Here is a 24891-nt window from a genome sequence, read left to right as displayed (position 1 = left end):
GGTGGGGGTTGGAATTTTGAGACAGGATTTCTTTGTGTTAACTGCCCTGTTTATCCTGGAACTCACTCTGTAGACTATGAAAGCCTGGAACTCCTCTTGAGTGCTGGGATGACAGGTGCACACCACCATGCCCTGTCCATTAGGTCGTTCTAAATTAAGAACTTGCACTCATCATCCTATTTAATTTTATTTGACAGATCCCTAGTAACAAGGTTGACATTAACTTTTACAGAATATATTTATAAATCCTTACTAACAAAAATTTTAATTTGTGTCCTGCTGCTGATGGTTTTCAAATAAAGATCATTCAGAATCCGACAATGTAGAGAGTAACTATTAATGCATCCCTATGCATGTGTGAGTTCTACCCACGTAAACACAGAGAGGCCAAAAGAAGACACCTTGAGTCAAAGGTCTTTCACTGTATCAGAAACTCCTGACTGGATGAGCTGGTTGTTCTGCAAGCTTGAAACCACCTGTCTCTTGTTCCTCAGTGCTGGGGCTACAGACACACACAACTTGCTTAGATATGTAAGAGGGTGCTGGGGATTCAAACTCAGGTCTTCGTGCTTATACTGCAAGTGCTTTTACATATCAAGCCCCTTTTCATCTCCCAGAACCTGATATTGTAAGAAAGCCTATTCTTCTTAATATTGGCCCAGACACAGCATTTAACTACAAAATTGCCTGACTATTTAGTAATGGCAAGCAATTCTATGTGGTGCTTTTTGACTTCTAGCAACTTGTTTCCATCACAACATTCTAAAATTCTCATTATTCTCATTTAGGCTGCTGAATTGGAAATGTGCATGCCATTTGTGAAAACAGAAATGTACAAGAGAACAGTTGAGGAAATCCAGGTCTCTTTTGGTGAAGTTCGGGGATGAATACAAGTCTCCTGTGTTTGTTGTGCCGTACCTGGACACCGATACAGCTTTCTTGCTTGTGCAATGTCTCCTTTGCTTAACCGGGTCCGTTGACCAATTGCAGGACGAATGCCATTGTCATCACGAGAAGGGAGTATTGTGTCCAGAAACATCCCCCTGGAAAAGCAGAAGCAAACCATATCTAAGTCACCAAATTAGAAGTAATGTAGCCATAACAAACATAGTAGTCACTGCTTCTAAATCTCATCAGTAGTTATAGTAGGCTGAACTTAAGGCAGAATATGAGGTTTTCAAACAACTCTAATCAGAGCAGGGAAGGTGTGTAAAAATTGGTTTAACTTCCAGAAAGTCAGAAGTACATTTTTTTAGATATGTGTCATATGTTTTAAAAATAAGGTTTATTTGACAATAATGCTCAAAGGAAATTCTGACTTTTGTTTTATTTCCCCATATTGATCCAAGAATCTTTTAGATCACCAGATTGCAAAAGAAAAAAATGAGGTTACTAAAAAATTCAAGAGCAAAGAGTTAAATTAAAATTTTAGTTAAACTAACCAAAGCTAACTCTTTCTGGGTTCTAGATATTATTGCAGCTTATGTTGAAAGATAAGAACAAACAGAGTAATCAATTATACTTAACATGTAAATCAAATGCACATATTATTTATCAAGATAAAACAATAAATAAAAAGTTAATGATGGCTTATTAAACATTAGCACAGATAGAAACCTTTTGGAGTCAAAGTTGTGGTGAGAACTAGCTATTTTCTGAATATGCACTAAAAATATATTCGAAACTTGTGATGTAAATCAAACATTTATAATGCAGAAGAAATGGTAAATGGACTGGAAAAGCCTTCAAAATGGTTAGAAGTCTTGAATGTATACATGAATTTTTAAGGAAAAATCAGAATAGAAGATTTTTCACTTGGCATAAACTCTATTAAGTTAATTAATGAAAATATAAAAATATTTTAAGTTGGGATAAGCAAAAAGATATTCTATTCCAAAGCATGAAGCTGAACATATTGCTCTTGAATTGCAGGTCACAGAACAGCATTTTTGGCTCCATTTATTCCTTCCATTAGAAAACATTTATTAAGCACAGTTCTAGGCCTGAATTTACAACAGTCAATTAAACAAACTGGAGTTCTGCCTTTGTGAAACCATTCTACTGTGAGAGGGATGTAATTCAAAATCACAGCACAGTTTCCTCCCACCCTTGGCTTGACTCTTACTAACAAGACAACACAAACCAAAAGGCTCTTGGGAGGCCCCGAAGGATGGACAGCTTTGCCTACAAAGTGGGATTACAAAATGGCGGAAATCAAAACCTAAAAGTCAAACTAAAATGTGTCTTTACATTACAGCTTCCTGGGATGACAGAGGAAGCAATGGGAAGCAACCCCTCTCAGATATATCTGTGAACCCTGCTCATCACAGTGCTACGTAGGCCACCAGAAAGTGGAAGCAACAGCAGGAACCTAGTGTCCAAGTGTCCACTGATGTGTATGCTTGTGTTCATCCACATACATGCAAACACACACACACATGCACACGAATACACAAAGACACATTCACATGCACAAACAGACAAACACATGAAGAGAAACACACAGACACGCATACACACAGACAGGCGCATACAACATACACACACACACACACACACACACACACACACCAATATTATTCATCAGTGTCATGGAAATGAACCATGCTGCAGTAAATCTGAAGGAAATAATCCCAAATGTAACTTGGTGGTCACAAACGGACAAGCACATGTGATTTCAATTAAAGAAAGTATCCAAAATAGTTGAATTCACAGAATTTGGAAATAAAACGATACTCAAGGTGCTGGGAGGGTAAACAAAAAGGGGAAGCAGGGCTGTCTAATAGGCACCACCATTTCTATTCTGAGACATAAAACATTCTGGGGATGTGTTTTATAACAGTGAATATATTTAACACTATTAAAGCAAACAGCTTAAAATGGTTGAAATGATAAATTTTTATTATATAGTTTTGACATAATTAAAAACAACAGCTTCAAATACTTTTGAGGTGCCAAAATTGTCATTTCCTGAAATTATTTGTTTAAATATGTTATGAAGCAATCTCTTTACAGATTCAGACTAAGCTATTATGAACTAGATCAATCAGATAACTATCTTCCAAATGTATAAATACGACCTTTTCAAATGTAGATTTTTAATGAAAATTGATAAGATGAATTTTGTTGTTTGAGAATTTTATGCATGTATACAATATGTTTTGGCCAAATTCAAAACCATTCCTTCTCCTCCAATTTCTACCAAACCTTACTCCCTACTATTTGTTCTCAATTTCATGTTCTCAATTGTCTGGTAAGCACTGTCAGAAGTTGTATTTAGGTTCATCTCCTCTACCAAGAACAGCTTATCAGATGCCACACTTCTGGGAAGAAAAAAAAACCCGGATCATGCCTCCCCAGTAGCTATCAATTGTCAGCTACTCCTCAGGAGTGGTGGCTCTTCCCTATTCCAGGCTGGGATTTGGGTTGGTTGACCTTGTGTGCAAGTGTGCCTACAGTCACAGCAGCAGAGAGAGGAATGGGGTAGCATTAGAACAGTAAGAACATTCAAGTTTGACAAAGTAAGACAGTTTGGGAGAAACAGGCTACAGGCACCCACAGCATGCTGTTCTATGGTGACAGTTACAAATAATGCACAAAGGACAAACTAAGGGAAGCCAGGCAATTCAAACTTAAGATACACCATCCACGAAGACAAAAAAGAATTTTTCTTGTTGTTTTGGCTACTCTCCACTCCCTCCCATATTTCAAAGAACTAAATCTCAGGTTAATTCTGAATGATTCAGTTGAGAGCCACGATAGAGAAGTCTTGTCTGAACTGAGACCCACACAACAATTTCTTACATATTTCTGCGGAAAACTTAATTCTATTCCAACTTCTAACCTAATAATAAAATTTTATAACTCTAATTTCAGCCCAGATTTCTGGGTGTATATTTTTTTTACCGAAACTTAAATTCCCATTCCAGGAACAATAAATATTTGAATGCTTCTCTGGTTGAATAGATGTATCATGAATAAATGTGTCTATTGTATGAACTTGAGAAGAGACCCCTCTTCAAAGGCCTGATAACAACAACACTTTTGAAGGTTTAATCTTTTAATAAAGGAAGTTTTACTATGCACTCACATTTTAAGGGCTCATTGGCACACTGTCATTTAGATTTTCATTTTAAAAAATGAACCTAGGAATAAATTTGACTTTGTCTTTTCTTTGTAACACATGGATGGAGAAAATGACAGAGCCCCACATTGGAGCACCGGACTGAGCCCCCAAGGTCCTGATGAGGAGCAAAAGGAGGGAGATCATGAGCAAGGAAGTTAGGACCGTGAGGGTTGTGTTCACCCATGGAGACGGTGGGGCAGAACTAACGGGAGACCACCAAGTCCAGTTGGAATGGGACTGATGGAACAGGCGACCAAACCGGACTCTCTGAATGTGGCTGACAGTGGAGGAGGACTGAGAAACCAAGGACAATGGCGATGGGCTTGTTCTCTACAACATGGATGGGCTCACTGTGAGCCTTGTCAGCTTGGTTGCTCACCTTCCTGGACTTAGGGGGAGTTGGGAGGACCTTGGACTTAACATAGTGAAGGGAACCCTGATGGCTCTTTGGCTTGGAGAGGGAGAGAGTGGGGGTATGGGTAGAAGAAAGGGGTTTGTAAGGGGGAGGAGGAGGGGAGGAGGTGGAAATTTTTAATAAAAAATGAGAAAAAAAATAAAAAAGAAAATAAAAAAACTGATACAAATGAACTGTGAAATGATGGAGGTGAACAACAACAATAGAGTGTGAGAAAATGGTCATGCCGTTCCAAAATGAGCATCCATGATCGGAAAGGAAGAGGGATGAGGGACTTGGTGGTTGATTCCAACTTCCTTACCTGAGAGCTATTTGTTTGGTAGAATCATCGTTAGGGTGAAGTAGATCAAAACCAAACGTATTACAATTCAATAAGACAGTTACAATTAATACAATTTTAAGTACATAATTGGAGTGTAACTATCAATTGTAAACTCCATGAAGCAAGATTATATTCCGAACATAATCTTTGAGTTTTCATCTATCTAATCAAAACTGCAGCATAAGTGGTTCAAAGCCTGTGCACACGACCTAAAACATATGGTACGGCATCTCCATGCAGTCATGGGGATCACATATTTGATTTGTGATCCTCAGTCTTTATTAATAATACTTTTGCCAGTTTAAGGACGCTGGGTGGTTAGGTAATTGTTTTCACTGAATATTTAATAACTCAAGGATATAAATCATTTAAATCATCTGTACCATTCTCAATATCGCTTTCAGTTGTGTGCTTTTAATAAGAACTGGAAAGTGTGTGTTAAACGTCTTTTACATGAACATCTGCTCCATTTCTTTTGCCCCAGGGCAGTGATATTTGAAAGTGGTTCTAGTTCTAAAGATAAACATAGCTTTGTGTGCAAGTCACATGAGAAAGGATTAAAAGTCAAAGTATAACCTGAGACTCCAACCTTGAGAAGGTGTTCCTGGCGTAGTGCATAATACTGTCAAAGTCGTATCTTTCCCCGAGAGAGTTCACTTCTCCAGGCTCCATTTTCAGGAAGTTGTATTCTTGCCTAAGAGTCCAGGTAGAAAACAGAAGATTCTAAATGGAAGAAAAGAGAACAGGAAATCTGGGACCTACTTTTGGGTTTTACTAAGTGACTGGTGTTATTGTTTTGTTTTTATACACATATCCATTAATATGCAACAAAAGCAAAACCATATGTCCCCACAATGTCTAATTGGAACATCATACTAGAGTGGAACAGTGACCTCATTTCTACAAGAAAAGAGATAAGTAGAAGCATTGCTGTTCTTCCACAATACAGTTTATCCATCTCATAATATTCTTTTCTTTAAAATTATATTACTGGTGTGAGTGTCACACAAATAGTTATAATTTGTAATAATTATTTACAACCACAATCTAACACAAATTCAAATAATCAGGTCTTCACACAAATTTCCTTTTATCACAGTCACCTATGTTGCATGTCAAAGTGTGTGCGTTTTAGTCATTACTCTTGAAAAACCACCTAATCTCAGTCTTCTGACTCACAGCAAGTCATAAATGCATAAACAATTAGCCTGCCATGTGGTTATTTTCAGCCTGGGATCTTCCCGCTGTGGTAGTTCCAGTCAATCAGGAAACTTCATCCAGTAACTGTTCTTTTTCCTGTTAGCCTGAATGTTTAATCAAAAACAGTATTCAGAGGTATAATTTTCTAGCATTGCATATATTTACTCATATATCTGTTTTTATTATGTTCACATTTCTTCCTTGTTTTGCCACATCTTTATCTTAAATCAGCAACTGCTTTCAAATATTGCCTTCCTCATAAGTTTGTTTTGTTTCTTTGGTCCACATGATGAAAATGATTGTCAGACAGCGAACAATACACAAAATACCTAACACCAAACCTCTCATCTACTTGGTGCTTAAAAAAGTTTCAGAAATATCACCTCTTTTTATCTCACTCTTAATGATGTAAGATGAACACTGGAAACTGTTTCAAGCTCCTAGATATTCTACACGGCCATATACATTTTCTTTTATTTTCATCTCCTGATTGCATCGTTCTAGAATAAGGATTTATTCGCCTGGTTTTGGATACCATACTCCATTAACTTTTCTTTTATTTTATAGATGTTATGTAATCTTCAGAAGGTATTTTCTAATAATTGCTTAGGTTTTGTTGCTGTCCAGTGCAACCTTTTCCTGCTGTTCTCTCGAGTTGCCCTGAAATAGTCGAATGTACTACTAAAGGTTTATCTTTGGACAGTCTTCCAAATCCAGTCCTGTCACTCCTTTGTTTCTAAAGAAGATCATCACAGGCTTTTCCAATAAGGAATTAGGAAAATTAAATTGGTGTTTGTCTTTTTTCTTTCACAAAAATATTGTGTTTATGATGTTTCTTGCTCCATTTAATAGTACCAATGTTTGTACTCTTGCCTGAAATAAAACTTTTGAAGACTTCCACTCATGTTCCCCTTAAAGAATTTTGGAGGTTATATGAATGTCTTCTTGTTCTTTCCTGTTCAAACGGTGAGAAGCTCCTCATCCATAGAAACTATTTATTCAGGATTCTGCTGGTTCCAGGACGTTAGCTTCATCCTCCCCACCCCAAGTTAAAGGTCCCACAGAAAGTAGAACTTTTCAGATCTGATCTTTGTTTACAATCCATGATGGTTTAAATGAGAATAGTCTCCATAGGCTCACATACTTGAACACTAGGCCCTCAGTGGATAGAACTCTTCGAAGAGGTGTGTCACTTGGGTCGGGTTTTAAGGTTTCAAAAGTCTTCACCATTCCCACTTAGCTCTTTCTTCCTCTGACTTGCAGATGAAGCTGGAAGCTCTCAGCTACTACTCCCAATCCATGCCTGCCTGCCTGCTGCAATGCTTTCTGCCATGATGAGCATGCACTGCAAATCAAATCTTCTGAGACAATAAACCTCAAATAAACTCCTGCTTCTTTACACTGCCTTGGTCAGGGTGTCTTATCACAGCAATAGAAAAGTAACTAGGGTACAATCTTTCAATTATTTCCCAGGAGAGGGTAAGGCATAAATTTCTGAGACCTATACAGATGATTCTGATTCTCAATAATCTAACCTCCCTGGGAAATTTATAATTAATAACCAGTCCTCCACTTATAATTCGCCATAGAGCAGGAGGACAGAGCTAAAAGTTGTTATGAGTTTCTAAGCCTAAATATTTCATCACCCTTTTAATTCATATTTATTTCTTTTCTTTTTAATATTTCTTATCTCTAACTTTGGAGACAACTGTTTTTAGTTGCCAAAAGTAGTATTTGTTGTGTTTAGTTTAGATTCCACAGTATTTGCAATGAATGGCTATTATTCAGCTTTACACAGATTTTTGGCATTTTCCATAGCAGAATCTCCACAGCTAGTGCTGCAGAAAGCAGAATGGAGTAGATGATGAATGAACAAAGACATAAATGATATTTATTACAGAATACCCTAAGAAATTCAGCATAATCCTTTAATTGACCGTGGATAGGAAAATAAGACCCCCTTTGACTCTGTGTACACATTACACCAAAATACCAAACAAGAATTGGAACTCTTTTCAAATGAAATGTACTGGTATTCCTGAATATGAGAGTTAAAAGAAATACAAAATTTGACAATAAGTGTATTATCACTCACAAAGACTCTAAAAGAAAATTAAATTTTTTTAGCATTTTAACTAGTGAAAACACTCTAAAAATCTGTCTTTAGCATAATCAAGTCTAAGAAAAAAATTCCAATAAACATGTTAAGATTATCTTGGGAAGTGACTCATTCATCACTGGAATTTTCTCCTAAAAATTACAGCTGACCCACAGCATTATTCCAGTAACTATAACACATAATGCAAACCCTGAACCCCATTACAGTCTAAACAGCACAAATCAAAGAACTAAGTATCATCATGTCCATTCATGAGAAGCACCATATTTAAAACAAAATACCTATATCTTAGAAAAAGAAGCTTAGAAGCAACATGTTTTTAATACAGTAAAATGTTGACTATACTACATTAAGAAGGCCTGCATTGTTTATAAATGTAGGTTTGCAGGTCCCCAAAGTTTCTCACCTGGTTAGGATATTCTCTCTTATGATGGTTGACATGGTTGTCTCTGTCTGGGCGGGTGTGTTCATGCCAAAAGCCTATCACATGGCCCAGTTCATGAACAACGATTCCAAACTTGTCACAGTTCTTCCCAAAAGAGATGGCCTGAGGGCCATTTCCCCGCCGACCGACATAGGAGCAGCATCTATGAAAAGTGGACCGCAGGAAAAGGGCTTGTGAGAGCAGCCACTGGACATGCCTGCATGTAATTCCCAGAAAGCAACAGTGGCCACCTGTAGAGCCTGGCATATTCTGAATCAGGACAGCTTTTTATTAATGAGTTTTAAGCTCATGTATGACCAAACTCTCTCAGTAATTGAATGCTTGGCAATTACTATATTACAAAGTAAATTTCTCCAGTTTGACAGCGTTGAGTAGTTAGATCAGAAAAAAAATTATGATAATAATGATGTGGAATGTTGTTGAAAGAATATTACCCTATAATATCTGCATCTATAATCTCTGCATTATCAGTGTAACTATCTGCCCATATACTCCAATATGACTTTATTTTAAAAATTTGCTTTTATCCTTTAGAGAAAGTGAAAAACCATCCATCCGTGAAAGACATTGGCTCTTAAAAATATAAATTAATTTCTTACCAAAGAATAATTCTAAAACATAGACAATGATTTTTATAAGTCAACGAAGGGAATGTTACATGACTCAGGGCTGAATTGCATGCCATTGCAGATGTAAGGACCACAGGCCAGATTCTTAGACCCCGTGGAACTGTCAGGAGCCGGAAAACCAATGTAAACCTAGTCTCTGATAGCAAAAACCAGGGACATACCAGAGCAACTGGGTGGAGACACAGAATATCCAATGGGGCCACTTTGTGGTTTGATTGAGAAAACATTCCCCAATAATAATGAGGAAGAATCAATGAGGACACGTTCTCAACATCAACCAAGACCTCCTTATGCACATTACACACACAAACTACAGTAGAAGAAAATGCTAATTGAGTGTCTGGACAGGATTGCTGAAAGGATAATATTTCCTCCAGTCCTGAATATATGTGGTTGATTCCCAAGGTTCATGTAATAGAGAGAAAGAGGGTCCACTCTGGGATTTATTCTGTGATCTCCACCTGTGTGCCATGACATGCATACTTACAGATTAGATACACACACAAATAAATAATGTAATATCACAAAAGTTAAATAAGCAATATCTGTAGTTAATAGTTAACTGGAGGGAGAGGCTCAATCACATGTCTCCCAAATCCACGAAATATACCCCTGGTGAGATCTTGTTTAAAAATGTATGGCTTGAAAAATAAATTGGTCATGCGTACCAATTCCTTAGTAGTAAGATCAAAGCCCTTAAGAAGAAAGTTCTAGAAAGCTACCTTCAACCTTTCCACCATGTAAGAGCACAGCATAAGCACATTCATTTAACATCTGAGGAATGTTCTCATAGACACAAATCCAAAAAGTTCACAGTATATCAGCTACCTAGACCATGATGCTCAGTGACATAGCACTGTGTAGGCTATGACAGCTTATGAAGGAGACTCCCCTATTGATAGCTTTTGCAGACATTATTAGACTTTCATGGCATGTGTCTATGGATCAATTACTTAATGCTAGAGGGCAATGTTACAACTGCTCAAGAAAGCTGCTTGATAGTCAGGCAGAAAACCACGCACTCAAGAACAACTCACTGTCTTACATACATTTACAAGAGCGAGCACACACAAGATATCGACGTTAAAGTGAGTTTTAAACAGTATGATATGATCTCATCTGAAGCATTAATAATTACAGTTTACGTGTAAATAATGTTGTGGACTACCATCCAAGATATCAATAGGCAACAGCAAATAGATACTTTCCAAGTGGGAAATCATAAAGCGCTAGACATTGTCAAAGGTCTTTTTTGATTTATTAATTTTTAAATACAATAAACTAATTGCTCAAATAATGTAAAGAGATTTTATTCTCAATTTCACTCTTCTCAATTTGGCAGTCTTGTTAAATTTTCACAAATGTAAATTTTTGTGTTATCCTTCACCCTCTTATTCTCTCCCACTTAATTTTGTGGGCTTCAAATGTTTATGCATTAACACATGCTATTCCAGTTTGAGATGTTAATTTATACTCATTAATTTTGAGTGCTATATCAACTAATTAGTACTAATATATCAGTAATAGGAGTCTGGGATAGCTGGTGGGGGAGGAGTGAAAATGATTTCTCTCTTTTACACCCATGTATGTTTTACAAATAATACATGCAATCCATACACAGATACTTACTATGCACTAAAAAGTAACTGCTCAAATACTCAAAACTTGCTTCATTTAGAAAACTTTGTATTTTGCAAACTTTGAAGATTTAAACTAAAATATTTGCTATTTTATAGCAACTGTAAGGAGATAAAAATATCTGATGATTATATAGCAATTTAATTCCCCATGTTGAGTCATTCTAGCTGGTTATATTCAGAGAACACAGGCACTTTGCAAAAGGAAATCTGAGGGACAGAAAGGCTGTCTATTTATTTAATTCCTAAAACAAACCCTTTATGGCATAATTGAACCCGAGAGCAATTTCCCATAATAAGATGAGTTTCATAGTGGAAGGAAAAACAGATTTCACAGTGCCTATTTCATAGAGCTATTATTTTCAATGGCGCTGGAAATAAGAAAAATATGGTGTACTTTGATCCTTGACTAACTAAGGTCTTAGGAACAGGCGAATTCTAGACATTGAGATTCATTAAACATGTGCTTATAAAAGTATCAGGCATGTGATGACAAGGTAAACATGAAATTAAAAACTGTATGACTTAATCAAAATACTGTCTTAGTTTCTAGTGAAATCAAGTTTGATCCTATTTCTCATATGCTGAGAATGCATTTCATGTCTAATTTATTTGTCATTTTTACGGTGCAATGCATCAAAGGTTAACCTGCCCTCTCAGAAAAACGATTTCCACATATAAAAGAGTTTCATTTCACCTTAAATTATAGAAGTAATCGAAATCTCATGTGCCTGGCTTTCATTTAAGGTTTACAGACAAAACACCATGAAGCTTTCTTTAGGTCATCTGTAACTCAGGATTGCTTCCACCTTTCCGTGATTCCTTTTTAAATAGCTTCCACTTACTTCATTTAATCACTTTATGATATTCACAAAATGACTCAATTTTTCAGTTAGTTTCTATTTTTAGAAAGTCCCTAAACCACAAGTTTAAGTGTTCCAATTAAACTGTTAAATTCATGAGGGCAGGAGTCCACTGCTTTTGTTCACTGACTTCGCTCAAGGCATCCAAGGCAATATGTTTACAGAAGACCGTGCACATTGAAGAGCTTACTTATATGCCCACCCATGTGACTTAGCTTCCTTATATCAATGATAGTAAAGCATATCACTGAATATCTCCCCAAATTAGTTCTGAATATATGGAAGAATAAATTAAATAAACCACCTCCCCACATAGTGAGTAACTCATCCTGATGAAAACTTATGGCAACTTTAACCGTCCTTTGACTTTCTCAGTTCCAGCACAGGCAGTAATCTAAAGTTTCCCTTTCTCTCCAGCTGGCAATCCTGTCGGCTCTACCTTTAATCTAAGCCCAGAATCCACACAGCTACCTCTCATGACAACAGTGCCACTGCCCTTTACTTTTCTTTTCTTTGCAGTTGCTTTTATTATTTATTTTCTTTATTTTTTAATTTTTCAATCTTATTTTACACACCAATCCCAGTTCCCTCTCCCTCCCATTCTCTAGCTCCCCCACCTTCTTCCCACCCCCACCGCTCATCCATACCTCAGAGAGTATGAGGCCTCCCTTGAGGAGTCACAAAGTCTGTCATATCAATTAAGAATAGACCAAGGTCCCCCCCCCCCCGCCTTCCATATCGAGAATAAGCAAAGTATCCCTCCATAAGGAATGGGCTCCAAAGGATCAGTTCATACATTAGGGATAAATACTGGCTTCACTGCTAGTGGTGCCATAAACTGTCCAAGCCACACAACTGTCACCCACATTCAGAAGGTCTAGTTCAGTCTTTTGCAGGCTCCCCAGGTGTCAGTCTGTGTTGTCTTGAGTTTTTGTCATATCCAGTTCCCACAGTCGTTAAGTACCGAAGAAATCACACAGAGGTCTACATTCGTTATAAACTGATTGGCCCATTAGCTCAGGCTTTTATTAACTCTTATAACTTATATTAGCCCATTATTCTTGTCTGAGTTAGCCAAGTGGCTTGGTACCTTATTCAGCAACACCTTGCCTCTTCTGTGGCTGGGTCACAACTGCAGACTAGGACTTCATTCTTCCCAGAATTACCTGTTCTCATTGACCTACATCTACTTCTTATCTGGTCGTTTCATCTATACTTCCTGTCTGGCTACTGGCCAATCAACATTTATTTAAAATATAATTGAAAGAATACAAACCATTGTCCCACACCAAGTCAGCAATCACCTCCTACATGCTTGAGTCAGCTGATTCTGTGGGTATTCCATCATGATCTTGACCCCTTTGCTTATAATATCACTCCTCCTTCTCTATGACTGGACTTCAGGAGTTCAGTCCATTGCTTAACTGTGGATCTCTGCATCTGCTTCCATCAGTTACTAGATGAAGGTTCTATGATGACAATTAAGTTAGTCATCAATCTGGTTGCAGGGAAAAGGCAGTTAAGGGAAATCAGTATGGTGGTTTCTCAGAAAACTGGTAATCAATCTGCCTTAAGATCCAGCAATACTACTATTGGGCATATACCCAAAGGATCCACATTCATACCACAAGGACATTTGCTCAACTGTGTTTATAGCATCAGTATTCATAATAGCCAGAAACTGAACAACCTAGATGCCCCTCAACGAAGAATAGATAAGGAAAATGGGGTACATTTATATAATGGAGTACTACACAGTGGTAAAAAAACAATGACATCTTGAAATTTGCAGGCAAACAGATGGAACTAAAGGTAACCTGGACACAGAGAGATGAACATGGTATGTACTCACTCATAAATAAATATTAGACATAAAGCAAAGGATAATCAGGCTATAATCTACAACCCCAGAAAAGACAGGAAACAAGGAGAACCCTAAGAGAGATATACATCATACATGGATTCCCCCCTGGGAAGGAGCAGTAGACAAGATCTCCTTAGTAAACTGGTAGCATGGAGAGAGGAGGGAGGGAGAGAGGAGTAGGAGAGTGAGGAGGGGAGAAGTGGAGCAAGGAGGAGAACATGTGGGAACAGGGTGGACAAACTGGGTGAAGGACAGAGAGGGAGAAAAAGGAAAGAGATACCTTGAAAGAGGGAGCCATTATGGGGTTAGCGCGAAACCAGACACTAGGGAAACTCCCAGGAATCCACAAGGATTACACCAGCTGAGAAGCTAGTGCCCTTTCCTAAGCTATCATTTCTCATGTGGCGTGTTGGATTGTCCACTAATTTTTCTCCTATTCTTTCTTGCCTCACTATCCCAGTGTTTTCTTAACATCGCCATAGTTTTTAAATGTCAAGCTGGATTATGCCAATATTCAGCAACTCTGTGGTAAATTGTGTCAATGCTCAAAAATACACATCCCCTTCTCTGGCGGGTGATTACAAGTCCCTAATCCACTAATACTGGGTTTCATTATATGGCTTGCCCTGGACAACATCACAGAAGCCCAAGCTGTCATTGCTAGAGAAAACATTTAAGAGTCAACACGTGGCTGGCCATGTGGTTGCTGTTCGGTTTGCCACAGAAGAGCTATGTCCAGAGTGAGGCATCTCCATGGGACTGCATATAGGACTTAGATGGCCCTACGTGAGTAAAAAGATCTGTTTCTCTAAGCAACTGGGAAAGAGGGATCATTTGTTTGATATCTTCTAAATGATCTTCACACCCACAAATCTTACCACATCTCTCATCTCATCTCGCTCGTCTCGTCACCACTGCCCCTGCTATCACTTCATTCCATCCATACCCTGTGCTCCTGTCTTGAACGTGGAGAGGGCTCATGTCTCATTGGTTTTTTTTTTTTTTCTATCCCGTAGTTCAAACCTCCAAAACCCCCACAGTGACTCTCTTCACCTTCTTCAACTCTGCATGGACTTGACCTTCAGTCTTCTCTGCTTACTTTCCTCTAAGAATTTCTTGTGTTATTTCTTCAGTGATTTTGTTTTCTCTTTTCTGTCATTTCTAGCATATCTGCATTTTAGCAGACAGGACTTCCTACCAGCTCTAGCTTACAGAATCTCAAGTATGGCACAACCTCCACAAATATGTCTTGGAAAATGAGTTCCCATAGGCACAAAGGGGAGGTTGGACTCCAATGATGACGGCAGGTGCAGCAAGAGCTAAAATGAATCTTTCTGAGTCTCTCCCTTCTACCTGGCTGTCCAGTTTTTCCTTAGTGTGATTCAGAATTTATTTAAAACCTCCTAATAAATTGTTTTTTCTCTAAATTAACTTGGCTCAGTTGTTTGTAAACAAGAATCTTGGCTGGTACAATCTTCTAACTGAAATTCTTTCACAGAAAGAATTCTGTTTGATGTTATAACCCCAAAAAACAAAAACAGTATAAAAGTGACACAAAATGGTGGGGGCAACAAAATAAGTATAGGATAATCTCACCATTATTTTAATGCACACAGACAATATTTAAACACTGAAACAAAACCTAGAAAACAGCTAAATTAATTAGCTTGGTAGTTGGTTTGTAAAAAGTCATTAAAGAGTATTAGGTAGACATATATTCCTGAAGAAGCTGCTAGAATAAGAGAAGTAGTAGAAATAGATAACATAGACTAAGTAACAAATTTAGTGACAAAAATCTCTCACAAAAACAAATCAAATAATTTCCATTAAAATATATTTTATTGGTAATTTTCTTATAGTGATTTCCACTATTATAACAGCCATTTATTGAAAACATTAATTTATCAGCTTATTTTTTTTTTCAAATATGGAAAGATTAATTTATATATTCTACTAACAATGGATCAAAGATAATATATACACACATTTTATAAAAAGAACAGTCTGGTAAAAATGTGAATAGCTTCAACCAAAAAACCATGAACATACTAAGACTAAAGGACAAAATAATCTGACTAATACCCTTTAGTATTTATTTATTGTTTTATATTACATTTAATTATTTTTCTCCCTACCACCAATATGGTATGAAGCAAGGCTTTCCTTAATAAAATAAGACAGAAAAAATGTTTTGAATGTAATGAAAGTGCCCTATTCAATATCATTCCATGTAAGTGCAGAGATCTTTTTCAGTTCCTAGTTTTAGAAATTATAAAAGTTACAAATCCCCTATTGGCAAGGTGTTTAAGTTAAAATGTGTCTCTTTATTATGTTAACATTAAAAATAGAACTGATAGGGGCTGAAGAGATGACTCCATGAATCAGGACACTGGCTGCTATTCTAAAGGACCCAGATAATATTCTCATCATCCAAATGTTGCTCACAGACAACTGTACCTCCAGCTCCATGGGAGCCAATGCCCTCTTTTGACTTTTGCAGGTCCCAGAAACACACATGGTGCAGACATACATACAGTCAAACACCCATACTTATAAAATAAATACATTTAAAAGAAAAGAAAAAAGAAATGGAACTGATTGATGTAACCATCAATTTTTACCATGGTAAAATTGAAATTTTATCATGGTAAATGCATGCCACATTCCATAGTGAGTCATACTCAGTGCACCTAAATGCTATAGGTTCAATGCCCCAGTACTTAATCTTAATACATGAAAGATCCAACACAGAAGTCCAGAAGGAGTGATGAATGTTTGACTTGGTATATTCTAGCAGACCTTAAAATATTTATGGCAGCAATTCAAGATTAGTTTTTTGAGACTTACATACAGCATTATCACAACAAAAATGATGGCATATCTGTGTCTTTATCCCTCTGAGAGTTTGGGAGTCACAAAAATAATTAAAAATGATCAGAAGTCAAGGAGTTAGTTCTATTACAAAGTAATCATTACTATTACTGAAAAAAATATATAAGGCAAATAGAAAATGTGAAATAACACTCCCCAAATCACCAAAGTGCAACCGTTACAACTATAACATTGACAAGGATATATTTTATATAGCACTTAAAAGTCTGATTTTTCACATGAGGAATATATGGCTCAACAGGTTATAAATAGAGTGTACATGCATATACATATATACATGCATTAGCAATTAATGAAAAAAGAAGCTATAAACTTGAAGGCAAGTGGGGAAGGGCATATGGGACAGTTTGGAGAAAGGAAATTGAAGGGAGATATTTAATTCAATTATAATTTCAAAAGAACCCCCAAAAATTAAATGTAAAAGGTCTGGTTTTTAGGAATGTAGATGAGTTTTAATCATCTCTGGGTACGTTGCAAATCATTAAATTATTTTAATGTAAAATATAAACTCTCACAGAGTTTTATTGTTTAGGAAATTTCTGAGACTGAAATAATGTTGAAATCGTCTATATTCTCATGAACACCTATATGTAAAACAATGTGTGTGTGCCATGAGGACATCAAGATAAACTGTATGCCCAAGTCCTCGGCACAGATAGACACTTGAGCAAGCTGAGGTAAAGTAACTGTAACACTGTAGGTGGAACAAAAGTCCACTATGGGCACCTGATGGACATAAAATCCCACTGTGGACATCTGATGAATATAAAATCCTACTGTGGGCATCTCAAATATGGATAAGAACAAAGTGTAGTGAAGAATTCCACCAAGGAAAGAATAAGGCAAGTTGTCTTAATTGAATTCATTTAAAAGTCATTTGTTATTTTATTTATTGCATTTTACTTGCTTATTTGCTAATTTTCAAGTGTTAAGAGTCAAACGTAGGGCCTTGAGCATACAAGACAAGTGGTTTGCAACTAAGAGACATTAATATCTCCTGATTATTTCATTGACAAATAGTAACTCTATACATCTGTGAGGACCAATGTGACATTTCCATGCATGTATTAATGGCTAAGCAAACTGGAAGATTGGTCTAATTTTGACTCATTTGCCCAAGCTTCTCCTATTAAATCTCTAGAAGCACCCATCCTCAATTATTCTTTTCTTCTTCTTCTTTTTTTTCACTGAAACAAATGTTCATACCATGTATTTTAATTGTGTTTTCCTTTCCTTCAGTTCTTCTCAGATCTCCCCTCCCCACATCCCTACCTCTCAACTCTGTGTTCTTTCTCTTTCTCTAAAACAGACGAAATAAAATTAAAACAACAGAAAAATAAATACGCACTACCAAAATTAAAATCAAAATAACAAGCAAAAGACCAATAGTTCAAAAAAAATCCCAAATAATCAGAGACGAAAAGTCTAGAGAAAGAGCCCTAAGTTCATTTTGTGAGCACTGAAGTGGACAGAATCCCATCCCTAACCACAAAGCTGTGTGCAATTGATACCCACTGGCAGGGGAAAATGTGTTTTCTCCAACTGTGTCTCACTGCTTATATTAACCACTTCTCAGGACAGATCCCATGGCCAAGAGCACTTCTCCATTATACCCTTTTGACTGTTTCATACCATCACTGTCTGCTTCATCATTGGAATGAAATGTCTTGTGCTGAAAAATTTTTAATTCTCTTACATTCTAAACACAGCATCTACATCATAAATGCATTTACAAAAACAAAAGTATGAGCAAAATAAAAATGGTGAGTGAGGAAAACCGGTCTGGTAGGATGAAAGTAAAATGAGAAACACTGAGGAGAAAGTAAAATCGGTACGAGCATCAATGCATTACAAACAGAGCTGTGTTTTATAAAATTCTGAAGAAGGAAAGCAGAAAGATGTGTTGACCCAAACATACATATTTAGAAATACATAAAGTGGGCTATAATTATTAAAATTAGATACTCAGACAGAAGCACAGGGACCTGAATGTTCAAAATATTAAACAGATCAAAGAACTAGAAGGTATTTCAAATGTAACTAAAAATTAGCAAGGCAAATTCAAGAAATTTGAAGGAAACATTACTCAATAATTAAACCATGAACTATGGACAATGCTTTATGGCACTGTCCAACAATATCTGTAGATAATGATGTTTAACTTTTCTTAATTCCATTTAGTTCAGGTCAAAATTGAAATTCATTACTTTTTAAAGTTCAACTATTTAGAAAAAATATGGGAAGAGTGAAAATAACATGGTGGGCCATTTCTATGCTCACTGGTGTCACATGTGTTTACCTTAAATAGAGACGGGGCATGGTAGAGTGAGAAGTATTTTTCTCCAAAAGAAATAGACAAGCGCTTTGACTTCTATTTAGCAACACAGGTACTTAGGTCATTGTTGCAGCAGTCATATCAATTCTTGTGTCAAGAAGCGCTTTGGGTAATTACTTAAAGATAAATTTAAAAAAATTAAAATCACCATTTTTGTTGGAAAGCCTACCCTTTAACAGGTATTTATTATTACTTTTTAGGTGACTATCTAATGAGAAAAAGAACAAGGAGGAGTGTGGATCCCAAAGGGAGGAGAGGTAGAGAGGATCTGGGAGGAATATGGGAAAGGAGAAACCCTAATCAGAATATATTGTATGAAAAAAATGTATTTTCAATTATAAAAAATACATAAAAAATAAAAAGAAATCTAGATGCACTGAAATGATTTAACTATCAATGGCTATAATCACTGTTCTTTTGTTGGACAGAAGTTTCCAAATTAAAAACCAGAAAAAAGAAAAATCAATATTCTACAATGATATGTACATTCATGATGGCCTGGCTGCCACCACATCTCTCTACTGACCATTAAAACCATCATAAATGAAGAAGCCCAACCATGTGTGTTGCCATAAGAGTTTGCTCTCTTTATGTCAACAACTAGCTATTTGGACAAAGAAATTGCCCTTGCCTCAATTACTGACAGTAAACTGGACCAAAGAAAGCCACTTCCAAACTCTGCCAAGACAGGTAGGACAGTCCTTCAAATTTCTCTGCTTATCAGAAATGTCTGCCAGATATACCAGTCCTCTAGGCCAAAGTTGGATGCCCCAGCATCACAGAAGAACCTGGGGGTACATTCAAGCTGCTAGATGTCCCTGTCCTGAGGTCTTTGGACAAAGCTGAAGACTAGATAGTCATAGCTAAGGTTTTCCAGAAAAAGTAAATTACATATAAAACTTTAGACTCACAAAGATAAGATAGATAATATGTTTTCTCTAATTTTGATTAGATATTGTAACTGTAATTCTCTTTTGGTAACTGTTTTGTTGTGTATGGTTTTACTATATAAAAGTTACAACCTTCCTTTTTAAATAAACAGAAAGGCAGAAGTGTGAAATATTCCTTTACACTCTGTGAATGTGTCAATGTAGCTTGTTTAATGAAGAAGCTGATTAGCCAACAGCTGGACACAATAAGATTAAGTGCGAGAGGCGTACTGGGAATGCCTGGACAAAGAAACGCAGATTCTGGAGAGTTGCGGGCAGATGCAGAGAGAAGGAAGATGGACATGCTGTACTGAGTAAAGGTTGCCATATGTCAAAGAATAGATACAAAATATGAGTTAATATAAATGTAAGAGCTAGTAACAAGTTTGAACTATTGGCCAAGCATTTGTAATTAATACTAAGCATCTGGATGGTTATTCAAGAGTGGTTGTCTGCAAAAGAAAACTCGGCCTACAGCAAAGAACTATGTGTGACTTGGTGCACATGCACAGATAAGAGGTCCGCCTGTAGGAGTAGATTCTCTGCTTATACCACATGGTTTTTAGAGGCCACTTCGGCAATCAGGTTTGTTAGCACACATATTTACTCTCTGGAACATCTGCCAACTTCCTAAAATGATTATTTAATTTAAGATAATAACTTTGTGTTTACTATGACAAATTCCATATATACATATAAATTGGTTCTATTCGCCTCCCACTCCCTCCCCCAACTCCAAATCCTACACCTTTCTCTTTAAATGTCATGTTCTCTTTTATTTTTTTCTTTATCTAAATTTATTTTTAAGAAATTATTAGTTATCTTGTAAGTACATTTTGAAACACTTTGTAGGAGAAAACACCAACGAATCTAAAAAGCATATAATCTGCTCTCACCAGTGTGCTTGGAAGTCAATTGCTCGGTGGCAGCAACTTGTTAAATGAAGACAGGAGAGCAGGTAGATTTGCCACAAGGTCTGAGATGCTACAGGGGAAGAACTAGAATACCAACATAGGACAGCAGAGACCAAATGACATGATGAGCAACTGTACTAGAAACTAAGTATTTAGATTTCTCAGAGAGGCTGGACACAGACTGTGAGGTTGCTGAACACAGAGCGCAGAGTTCTAGAAAAACTGTTGTAGCAAGCCAAACGACCTGCAAAGGGGCACAAAGCCCACTGATCCTTGAAATATGTTTGTCTGAACGCAAGCTTTATTATGCAAAACTCAGGACTGTCTCTTGGCCAAAGTACTCTGCAAGCAGGAAGAAAGGATCCTACCTATAAACCTTCCCCATTTGGTCTCTACTTACCGACAAGGCATATAGGTCTCTACTTACCCACAAGGCCTATAGGTGAACACAATGTAACTCTCTTCATCGCTTCTCTCAGTGAAAGTCACACAATGTGGTGTTTTTCCCAGTGTCTCATGGCCTGCTTGAACATGGCTCGCTGGCTGCCTGGAAAAATTCATGACTTTAATAAAACAGTGTGGGCCTTTCAGGGAGGCGTGTTCTGTGCTGGCTCTGCCATCTTGGCTGGCAGTTTCAGGATGCCAACCAGCATTCTCATCAACCATGTCTGGTTCATAACACCACAACCAGTCATTGCTCAGACTCCACACTCACTTTCTCATCAGAGGGTTAATCCCACTAGCTCTACGAATATGTGCCTAAAAGTCTCTGGTGGGGGGAGTCAGTTCAGACAAGCTGCCTTGCAGAGTAAATCTGAAACACCGTAGGAAGTCCAATACTTTAGACCCTAAATGAAAGACAAGATATTTTACTTCAAATTCAGAGATGTTTTAAGTTAGAGATCCAGGTGAATTGAGCCTTTTTTTTTTACATTTCATTAGATAGTGTATTTTCTATAATAATACTCTATAAAAACGCAATGCCTGTATAATAGATTCCTTTTAAAAAAAAAACCCACACACATACTCACTGGGAATATCTTACCAGTAAAGTTGCCTCCTATGACATAAGGAATGACAAACCTCCAGGCCATATTACTTTCTGTCCTTGATGTAGCAGCTCTGGGAACCTCGGTTTTTCTCATTTTGTTCTGAGAATTTTAAAGGTGCTTTTCCCTTAGTGGTCTTATTTTGCTCCAAGCCTGCAGTGACATTTAAAACATCTGTCCGACAGAATTCCTACTACCCTTAAGGAATAAGAGTTCAAATATCTCATATATGTATTTGTATAAATACACCCAAACAGCATTAAAGGAAAATGGCAGTCATTTTACCTGTTTAATAAATACATAGAAATATTTAAGTATTTTAAGACCCAATATCATTTCTCGATGTCCTATAAATGAGTCATGAGTAATTTTCATATTTTAGACAATAGGATGCAGAAGTCTGGAACGAGTATATGGTTATGGAAAAACTGTCTTAAATTGCCTATCTTCACAGTCCATGACCCATTCACCGCAGCTGATAAAACAGATACTGTTCAGTAAAAGTGATCAACCTTCAAGATATTCCTTTAAATTATTCTGGTCAAGTACTTAATCATTGAAACTAAGGTTGATATTCCAGTAAAACAGCTTAAAGCAATAAATGTTACAACATCACATAAGTGGTTAAGAAAAATAAGGCGTTGGCCACTAAGACAACCAGTTGTCTCCATTCCTGTCTTCTGCATTCTTCTCGGGCTATCAGCATGAGCCAGAGGCAGCAACAATGTAGTATAGGTTTAACAAAATGCTGCCTATTCAGAGAGAACTCCAAGTTAAGAGTTTTGTTTTCTTTGCCTTTCTTAGAATTTTTTTGTTGTGTTTGCTTTTCACAGATGTTTATGACTATTTTTTTTCATTCATCCATCAGCATTACTGAGATACCCCTCGCTAAATGCACTATGGTGACAACCACTGAACATAGAACCCCATGACAAAATCTTGAGTATGTCTCTCTCTTCACTGTCCTTGAGCAAACATATTGTCTTTGCTTAGGGAGAATCACTTCCTGGAAAGTGAGCTCATTGATCATTGATCCTATCAACTGAAGGAGTATTAGGACATTAAACCCCAAATAATGGGCTTACTAAAAAGGTTTCAGAATCTATGCATTGTAATAAATTAAATGTTATAGATATGAACTAATTATGAAATCAGAATAGGTTTTATGAATGAATACATGCATATATAAATACATTATTATTATATTTTATTTGGTATTTTGGTGTTGTTTTAAATTTATTTATTTTCACATACATAGGTGCTTTGCCTGCATGTATGTTTGTGCACTAAATTTCTTCCTGATTCTTACAGAGTCCAGAAGAGGATTTCAGGTACCCTGGGACTGGAGTTTAGAGTTGTGAGCTGCAAACTGATGCGGGAATTGAACTGAGGTCCTCTGCATGAGCATTCCAGTGCTTTTAGTTTACTTTTTGCTTATTGTGGTTTGTTTTTCTTTGAGGCCTTGTTTGTGTTTATGTTTGGCTATTTGTGTTTGTTTGTTTTGAGGCAGGGTCTCAAGTATTCCTAAATGCACAGTATAGCTCATGCCCACCTCTATCATATGGCAATATTCCTTACCCAGCCTTCAAAGTGGTATGAATTACAGGCATGAACCATCATGCCTGGTTCACTACTTTTTCCTTAATCAAAAACATCCCTCTGACAGGTAAAGAAAATTACTTTCATTTAGAAGCAAATACTGCTATGGTTTCTTTATTGTTTGATAAAATTGAGGCAGTTCTATGGCCTATAAAATATTTTGGAACAGTAGTTAATGAACTGGAAACAAAAACATACAATTAATACTTAACTCATCTTATACCAGGAAAAGCTTAAGATGACTCAAAAGAATATTTCCATTTTCTTTAACTTAAGCTCTACAAACTGGACATGATGCATCAATTAACGAAACACAAAAGGGACTCTCTCTCTCTCTCTCTCTCTCTCTCTCTCTGTATATCCTTTACCTCCATTACAGAATAGTGACACACTGATCTTAATAAACTGAATTTCTATGTGTATCATTTTTACTGCACATCAAGGAAAGAATCTGCAGCTTTAAACATTGATATACCAGAGCCAAGTCTTCTTATCCTGTCTATTAGCTGATAGAGAGCCCCTCGTTTCTTTGGTATGCCATGGTCTCCAAATCCACCTGAAGAATAAAAGAAAAATATTAAGTCTATTACTGTCAGTCCTTGCAAATAAACAATGGTAATACTGCTAGTTTCTCCTTGGTTGGGTTTTTATATGGAATTAATGTGTTAGAAATTATTATTCATGAATCTCTGTAGACATTAAAGTTTCTACAGGAACACATTAGTAGCTAAAAATAAGGAGGTGGGAGAAACTCAGAAAAGCAACTGAAATGCCTTTATTTGGGCATCAGTACAATTGAGTTATCTATTGATAATCTGAAACATTTTTCTTCTCTGTGACCTTGACACCACCTGTTGCCACATAGCTATGCTATGCAGAATATCAGGAAGTCACAAAGCCCTATTGATTGCTTCCCAGCTATTTCCCTTGTGTAAACTGAGTCTATTAAAATGTCTTGCCAGGAAGTGGGAATCAAAACACTAGAAGAGCAATCTCACACGGCAGGTTTTGTTTCTAAACTTTGAAATATCAGGTCAAATATTACAGTACATTTAGCTATATCTTGAAAGTAATTCTCCCTAATTTATATAATCAGGAAAAAGTCACAAAGTAAGTACCCCAGTCGATGTTCAACTGAAAAATGTGTTACAATTACTTATGAGATTTGCAAGATTTTTGAAATAATAAAATGCCCTCAAAGGATGTTCTAGAAAATAACGAGGAAAAGAGGAGAAGATTAAGAAAATCTAACTTCCTAAAGGAGAAGCCAAATGTCCTTATAAGGCAAACAGTGGAAGCACAGACTTAGTAGTTTGTTTAATTATTTGCATGACATGGTCACATTTTTCTGTGCATCTTGAGAAAAATGTTTGAAATTTTTCCATCAGACATTTCAGAAAGATGAGGTCACACTCAATGTACTCATTCCTAAGAAACTACTTAAAATCCTTTTAATGTGTGGGCTCTACATGTTTTAAATGACCATTATATGGAAACTTCAGTTAGATTAAATTGAACCAAAATGCATGTAACTAGATCTTTAAAGGACTCCT

General features: G+C 36.7%; 1 protein-coding gene across 1 annotated transcript in view; it reads right to left on the bottom strand.

Annotated features, from left to right (window-relative positions):
• The window catches only part of Tll1 (tolloid like 1), a 174534-nt gene that overhangs the window by 64437 nt on the left and 85206 nt on the right, over positions 1-24891 (bottom strand). Inside the window, 9 exon segments of the mRNA XM_038327756.1 lie at positions 919-1043; positions 5453-5557; positions 8589-8617; positions 8619-8769; positions 21118-21185; positions 21188-21237; positions 21736-21820; positions 21822-21892; positions 23814-23894. Of these exon segments, the coding sequence (XP_038183684.1) occupies positions 919-1043; positions 5453-5557; positions 8589-8617; positions 8619-8769; positions 21118-21185; positions 21188-21237; positions 21736-21820; positions 21822-21892; positions 23814-23894 (765 nt within the window).

This window comes from Arvicola amphibius, chromosome 4, assembly GCF_903992535.2.
Source record: "Arvicola amphibius chromosome 4, mArvAmp1.2, whole genome shotgun sequence".
Taxonomy (NCBI): domain Eukaryota; kingdom Metazoa; phylum Chordata; class Mammalia; order Rodentia; family Cricetidae; genus Arvicola; species Arvicola amphibius.
Note: the sequence above shows the minus strand (reverse complement) of the source record. Positions and strands in the feature narration are given on the sequence as shown.